The 7,500-nt window shown below is 60.9% G+C and overlaps 1 protein-coding gene across 5 annotated transcripts in view; it reads left to right on the top strand.

Annotated features, from left to right (window-relative positions):
- LOC125036854 (regulator of G-protein signaling 12-like) overlaps positions 1 to 7,500 on the top strand; it is a 147,506-nt gene that overhangs the window by 16,431 nt on the left and 123,575 nt on the right. For all 5 annotated transcript variants that reach the window (XR_007115926.1, XM_047629741.1, XM_047629740.1 and 2 more), the window contains exon 2: positions 5,123 to 7,500. This exon is cut by the window's right edge and continues 1,454 nt beyond it. Coding sequence is in view for 4 of the 5 variants with exons in the window: in XM_047629741.1 (XP_047485697.1) it covers positions 5,151 to 7,500 (2,350 nt within the window). In the remaining variant the exon portion in view is untranslated. The remainder of the gene's footprint in view (positions 1 to 5,122) is intronic.

Raw genomic sequence — 7,500 nt, 5'->3', positions numbered from 1 at the left:
TGGATAGGCCTAGATTCTCTTTTCACACGCAAGGGGTGTCGGGATTAACCGGTGGCGAAGAGAGGAGGGTGTAGGAAGGAACAGAAGAAGAAAAAGGAAGAGGTGAAGGAGGGGGAAAGAGATGGGAGGAGGAGGAGGAGGAGGAAGAGGAAGAGGAAGAGGAAGAGGAAGAGGAAGAGGAGGAGGAGGAGGAGGAGGAGGAGGAGGAGGAGGAGGAGGAGGAGGAGGAGGAGGAGGAGGAGGAGGAGGAGCGTAATCTTGAAGTAGAAAGGGCGAAGATGGGACTGGAGTGGGAGGGTAAGGGAGAAGAGAGCAAGAAGAGAAAGAAGGGGATAGGAAGGAGCAGTAGGGCGTCAAGGTCTTCTGCTGATTGTATTGACGCTACTGTTGTCGTGTCCTCCTGCTGAGTGGACCGCAGTCGAAGGCGCAGGATTTAGGAAAACTTCGCTAGGTATTATTTTTATCCATAGTTTCTGTTAGTTTCATTTCTCCTTGACGATTCCATGCGCTCATGAAGCTCAACAAGACTTCTGAAACTCGACATGAATGACGTGTAACGATGCATTGAGTTTCTGCGTTGATAAACCCGGAGGAGTAGTTTGCGAAGAGTGTTCATCGCAGTCGCTTTTGTGACGCCGCTTACCTCAGGAGCAGATGGCAGGAGCGGCGGGTCGAGGTCTGGTCGGTCGCGCGTGGGGGGGGGGGGGGGTCGGTACCAAACTCAGGCTGGGTTGATGAGTGCCGTGGTGGTATGTAGGGAATGTCTCGGCGAGACGAGGCACATGGGGCGCCAGGCGGATACACGATTGGCGGTGCGAGCAGCGGGCTACCCTATGCTTCTCGCCTCTTTTGCTCTGTGCCAGCGCCTCCTTCGCTCGCTAGTGTGTCTCCTCACAGCGAAGGTGGGGCAGGCGAGTGAGCGTAGTGTGTCGTGTCAGCAGCGAAAAGGCCAAAGAGAAGGGAAAATGTATCGGGATCATGTAAAATGAAACTCAAGCACGCCTCAGGACATTTCAGAGGGTCGCTGGTTTATTATTGTCACTAGGGTGGGGTGGGGGGCTCCCTCGGCTGTCAGGACCACGTGTTCGCCCTGGGTGTGGGGTACGGCCTTGGACCTGCTGGTGAGCGTCATGGATGGGCCATGGGCTGGCTGGCGTACACAGCTCTTGTGGCCATGTGGCGAATTAGTTGGTAAGGAGCCTTCTGTGTCATGGAGGCGTGTTCGATGTTATCTGGCCCAATTGCGTCGAGATTTAAGTCTGTGGTCAGGGTGTCTCCGAGGGTCTAGGAGGGAGTCACGGCCGACATTGGCTTCGCCGAACAGGATATGGCACACCCGAGGAGCACGAGGGCGCAGGTGTTCCTCTGCAACTCACGGTGGTTCGTTTAGGGAGGCCAATTTGCATGTTCCGCCTAGCATAAAGAATGGCGTCTGGTGTTAGCAGTGAAAAGAATCTTCGCCGTGTCTCCTCATTCTCCATGCGGCCTCAGGCGCACAAGGGTTCTTTCATTGTAATGTGTTTGGAGATTTTCCTATTTTTACGTTCCACCGACGTGTTTTTCTCCTGTTATATTTTTGCTTCAAGGCGCCTTTGATATTCCCGCCGGTGTTTGAACTGCGCACACGGCAAACACTATGATATTTTCCTCCACACGTCCGGGCCGATGAGCAGAAACGGACTGTGCTAGCGGGTTGCCTGGAGGTTGATGTTCAGGTTCGGGAAGGCGTGTTCGATTTGTCTCGCTTCGTGACAATCGAAGACTTTGTAATACTGCCTGAAATGTTGCGGAGAGTAAAAGATCTCCGGAAATCTCGCATTTGTCTGTGTCGTTCTTTTCCCTTTCGAGCAGAGGTCAGAGGTGCCGAAGGACCGACGCGAAAAGATTTTCGGAATGTATATTCTGATAACCCCTGCGATTTATGGACGTGGCAGAAGTAATCTTTGCGGGTTTTAATGTCATTCTCTTTTTATCTTCTTCATCGCTTCGTCATTGTAGACGCCATGATCATCTCCCCATCAGCATCTCCCCATCAGCATCACCACCACTACCATTTCTACTTCCACCTCCACCTTCACCACCTGACGCTCACCCTCGCCTCACCCTCGCCTCACCCTCGCCTCACCCTCGCCTCACCCTCGCCTCACCCTCGCCTCACCCTCGCCTCACCCTCGCCTCACCCTCGCCTCACTCTCGCCTCACTCTCGCCTCACCCTCGACTCATCCTCGCCTCATCCTCGCCTCACTCTCGCCTCACTCTCGCCTCACTCTCGCCTCACCCTCGCCTCACCCTCGACTCATCCTCGCCTCACTCTCGCCTCACTCTCGCCTCACCCTCGACTCATCCTCGCCTCACTCTCGCCTCACTCTCGCCTCACTCTCGCCTCACTCTCGCCTCACCCTCGCCTCACCCTCGCCTCACCGTCGCCTCACTCTCGCCTCACTCTCGCCTCACCCTCGCCTCACCCTCGACTCATCCTCGCCTCACTCTCGCCTCACTCTCGCCTCACCCTCGACTCATCCTCGCCTCACTCTCGCCTCACTCTCGCCTCACTCTCGCCTCACTCTCGCCTCACCCTCGCCTCACCCTCGCCTCACCGTCGCCTCACCCTCGCCTCACCCTCGCCTCCTCGCCTCACTCTCGCCTCACCTCTCGCCTCATCCTCGCCTCATCCTCGCCTCATCCTCGCCTCACTCTCAGCCTCACTCTCGCCTCACCCTCGACTCATCCTCGCCTCACTCTCGCCTCACTCCGCCTCACCCTCGACTCATCCTCGCCTCACCCTCGACTCATCCTCGCCTCACTCTCGCCTCACCCTCGACTCATCCTCGCCTCACTCTCAGCCTCACTCTCGCCTCACTCTCGCCTCACTCCTCGCCTCACTCTCGCTCACTCTCGCCTCACTCTCGCTCACTCTCGCCTCACCCTCGACTCATCCTCGCCTCACTCTCAGCCTCACTCTCGCCTCACCCTCGACTCATCCTCGCCTCACCCTCGACTCATCCTCGCCTCACCCTCGCCTCATCCTCGCCTCACCCTCGACTCATCCTCGCCTCACCCTCGACTCATCCTCGCCTCACTCTCAGCCTCACTCTCGCCTCACCTCGACTCATCCTCGCCTCACTCTCGCCTCACTCCTCGCCTCACCCTCCCTCATCCTCGCCTCACTCTCGCCTCACCCTCGCCTCACCCTCGCCTCACCCTCAGCCTCACCCTCGCCTCAACCCTCGCCTCACTCTCAGCCTCACTCTCGCCTCACTCTCGCTCACTCTCGCCTCACTCTCGCTCACTCTCGCCTCACTCTCGCCTCACTCTCAGCCTCACTCTCGCCTCACTCCGCCTCACCCTCGACTCATCCTCGCCTCATCCTCGCCTCACTCTCGCTCACTCTCGCCTCACTCTCGCTCACTCTCGCCTCACTCCTCGCCTCACTCTCGCCTCACTCCGCCTCACCCTCGACTCATCCTCGCCTCACTCTCAGCCTCACTCTCGCCTCACCCTCGACTCATCCTCGCCTCATCCTCGCCTCACTCTCGCCTCACTCCTCGCCTCACTCTCAGCCTCACTCTCGCCTCACTCCTCGCCTCACTCTCGCTCACTCTCGCCTCACCCTCGACTCATCCTCGCCTCACCCTCGACTCATCCTCGCCTCACCCTCGACTCATCCTCGCCTCATCCTCGCCTCACCCTCGACTCATCCTCGCCTCACCCTCGCCTCACCGTCGCCTCACCGTCGCCTCACCCTCGCCTCACCTCGCCTCACTCTCAGCCTCACTCTCGCCTCACCTCGACTCATCCTCGCCTCACCTCGCCTCACCCTCAGCCTCACCCTCGCCTCACCGTCGCCTCACCGTCGCCTCACCGTCGCCTCACCGTCGCCTCACCGTCGCCTCACCCTCGCCTCACCCTCGCCTCACCGTCGCCTCACCGTCGCCTCACCGTCGCCTCACCCTCGCCTCATCCTCGCCTCACTCTCGCCTCACCCTCGCCTCACCGTCGCCTCACCGTCGCCTCACCGTCGCCTCACCCTCGCCTCAACCCTCGCCTCACCCTCAGCCTCACCCTCGCCTCACCTCGCCTCACTCTCAGCCTCACTCTCGCCTCACCCTCGCCTCACCGTCGCCTCACCGTCGCCTCACCGTCGCCTCACCCTCGCCTCAACCCTCGCCTCACCCTCGCCTCACCCTCAGCCTCACCCTCGCCTCACCGTCGCCTCACCGTCGCCTCACCCTCGCCTCACCCTCGCCTCACCCTCACCTCACCCTCGCCTCAACCCTCGCCTCACCCTCGACTCATCCTCGCCTCATCCTCGCCTCATCCTCGCCTCACCCTCGCCTCACCCTCAGCCTCACCCTCGCCTCACCCTCAGCCTCACCCTCGCCTCAACCCTCGCCTCACCCTCGCCTCACCGTCGCCTCACCGTCGCCTCACCGTCGCCTCACCGTCGCCTCACCGTCGCCTCACCGTCGCCTCACCGTCGCCTCACCCTCGCCTCACCCTCAGCCTCACCCTCGCCTCACCCTCGACTCATCCTCGCCTCACTCTCAGCCTCACTCTCGCCTCACTCTCAGCCTCACTCTCGCCTCACCTCGACTCATCCTCGCCTCACCTCGCCTCACTCTCAGCCTCACTCTCGCCTCACCCTCGCCTCAACCCTCGCCTCACCCTCAGCCTCACCCTCGCCTCAACCCTCGCCTCACCCTCAGCCTCACCCTCGCCTCACCGTCGCCTCACCCTCGCCTCACTCTCAGCCTCACTCTCGCCTCACTCCGCCTCACCCTCGCCTCACCGTCGCCTCACCGTCGCCTCACCGTCGCCTCACCGTCGCCTCACCGTCGCCTCACCCTCGACTCATCCTCGCCTCATCCTCGCCTCACCCTCAGCCTCACCCTCGCCTCAACCCTCGAGTGAAATGAGGGTCTTGTAATGAATAGGGCGGAGGCTCCTGGCCTGTGTGCGGGGGTGATTTTTGTTTTGTGTTTTATGGTTATGGAAGGAGAGGTATCATATCATTAAAGTTGGGGAAAAAAATAATTTAATCATGCATTATGCGAATATCATATATACTGTAACCTTTCTATGGTTTTGATTTAATTAAAGTTGGTGTTTGTTTCCTTGCAGCGTGCCATAGCAGTGCCATAAGGGAGCCATGCACAATAACCGGCGGCGGAAGAAGCGGCCCAGCTATGGGGTCCGCACGGTGGAGATCACGAAGGGCAAGAACGGCTTCGGCTTCACCATCAGCGGGCAGGCGCCGTGCATCCTGTCGTGCATCGTGCCGGGCAGCCCCGCCGAGCGCGCCGGCCTGCGCCCTGGCGACTACCTCATCGCCGTCAACAGTCAGAACGTGAGCAAGGCGCCGCACGATGACGTGGCGCGCCTCATCGGCCTGTCCAAGCTGCTCAAGCTGCAGATCGCCGAGAACTACTACTCGGACAGCTCGGACGACGAGTTCGTCACGGTGAACCGGCCGAAGCCCAAGTACCCGAACCGCCTGCGCCACAAGAACCAGCAGACACGCGCAGAAAAGGTGGTGCGCGACCTGCAGAGCGGGGCCATCTTCAGCGAGCACACGGCCATCCACCTGGGCGAGGCGGCGCTGCTGTCCGACCGCGACGCCTGGCCCGAGTCCGCCTTCCCGCCCAAGGCGCCGCTTACGCCCACGCCCAAGGGACTCACGGTCTCCACGTCGGTGTCCCCCGTGCCCGAAGGCCTGGGCGGCGGCGACGGGGGCCCTGCCGGCGTGCCCTCCTCGACGTCGCCCACACGCCTGCGCCCCGACCAGATCCAGCTGGTCATGGCGGAGGCGCGGCAGGTCACAAGGACGCCACGGCCCATGAAGGAGCCACAGCAACAGCAACAACAGCAACAGCAGCAGCAACAGCAACAACAACAGCAGCAGCAGCAACAGCAGCAGCAGCAGCAGCAGCAACAGAAGCAGCAGTCGCAGCAGCAGCAGGAGCACCCGCCGCGGCCCAGACACGTGGTCAAGAAGAAGGACAAGTCGCCGAAGGCCAAGCTGAGGCACCACCCGCAGAACCTCCCGCCGGAGACCGTGAGTCAGCTTGCGCACCACCAGCACCACCACCAGCAACAGCAGCAGCACTTACAGCAGCAGCAACAACAACAACAACAGCACCTGCAGCAACATCTGCAGCAACAGCAACAGCATTTACAACAGCAGCAGCATTTACAGCAGCAGCATAGTCAACAGCAGCTCCTTCACCAGCAGCAGTTGCACCCGCAGCAGCCACAGCGTCAGCAGTCCCCGGTTCAGCAGCAGCTTCAGCAGTCCCAGCAACAGCATTCGGGCATGTGGGTCGGCGTGGAGCTGCCCAGCGGCTCCGGAAAGGAGGCGTACAGCGTGCTGACGGAGCAGGAAATCAACAAGCTCCTGTATCCGACCCTGGCGGAGCTGCAGCAGCAGGCGGCGCCCAACGACCTGGGCGAGGCCCTGTACCGCGCCGTGGTGGGCTACCTGGGCACCATCGAGATGCCCAAGGAGCCCCAGGGTGGCTCCAGGCTGGCTGCCATCAGGAACTGCATCCGGCGACTGCGCATCGAGAAGAAGGTGCACACGCTGGTGCTCATGTCGGTGTTCACGGAGCGCGTGGTGCTCACCAGCCCGCACGGCCTCACGCTGGCGCAGTACCCGGCCGAGCGCATCACCTTCTGCGGCGTGTACGCAGACGACAAGAAGTTCTTCGGCCTGGTGACGGTGCACGGCGCGTCGGGCGACGAGCTTAGCGACGGCAGCCAGGACGGGGGCAGCGTGTCGTCGTCGTGCCACGTGTTCATGGTGGACCCGCGCATGGTGCAGCACGCCGACCACGCGCGCAGGGCCAAGAACTTCCGCCTCGAGTGCACGCCGCACCCCGACGCGCCGCACTGCCAGGAGTTCCCCGACTCGGCCGACCCGATTCTGCACTCCATCATGAGCCTGTACCGCAACCGGGTGGGGTTCCACCTGGACACCGGCGCGCCCGGGCTCATCGACGTGGAGGCGCAGATGTCGCCCCAGCACTCCAACACTTCTTCCAACTCCTCCAACTCTGACTCCGGCATTGGCTTCAGGGACGACGGCGGACACCACTACCACCACAACGACCGCGTCTTCGTCGTCGAGGTGGACGACAACCAGCGCATGCGCATTCAGAACTTCCAGCTGGTGAGCAACCTCCGGGCCAACCTCAACGATAACCTCAGGTCAAACATCGACAACCACAGAGGGAATATCGAAAACCAAAGGGGAAACATGGATAACCACCGAGGGAATATGGATAACCATAGAGGAAATATGGATAATCACAGAGGGAATATGGATAACCTAAGGGGGAATATGGACAACCACCGGGGCAATATAGATATCCACCGAGGAAACATAGACAGTCACAGAGGGAACTTAGATAACCACAGAGGGAACATGGACAGTCACCGGGGCCTGGACAACCACAGGTCCAACATGGATAACCTGCGGGTCAACCTAGATAGCCACCGGG

This window comes from Penaeus chinensis, chromosome 22 (genome assembly GCF_019202785.1).
Source record: "Penaeus chinensis breed Huanghai No. 1 chromosome 22, ASM1920278v2, whole genome shotgun sequence".
NCBI lineage: Eukaryota > Metazoa > Arthropoda > Malacostraca > Decapoda > Penaeidae > Penaeus > Penaeus chinensis.
The sequence above is the reverse complement of the archived record's forward strand: the minus strand, read 5'-3'. Positions and strand labels throughout refer to the sequence as shown.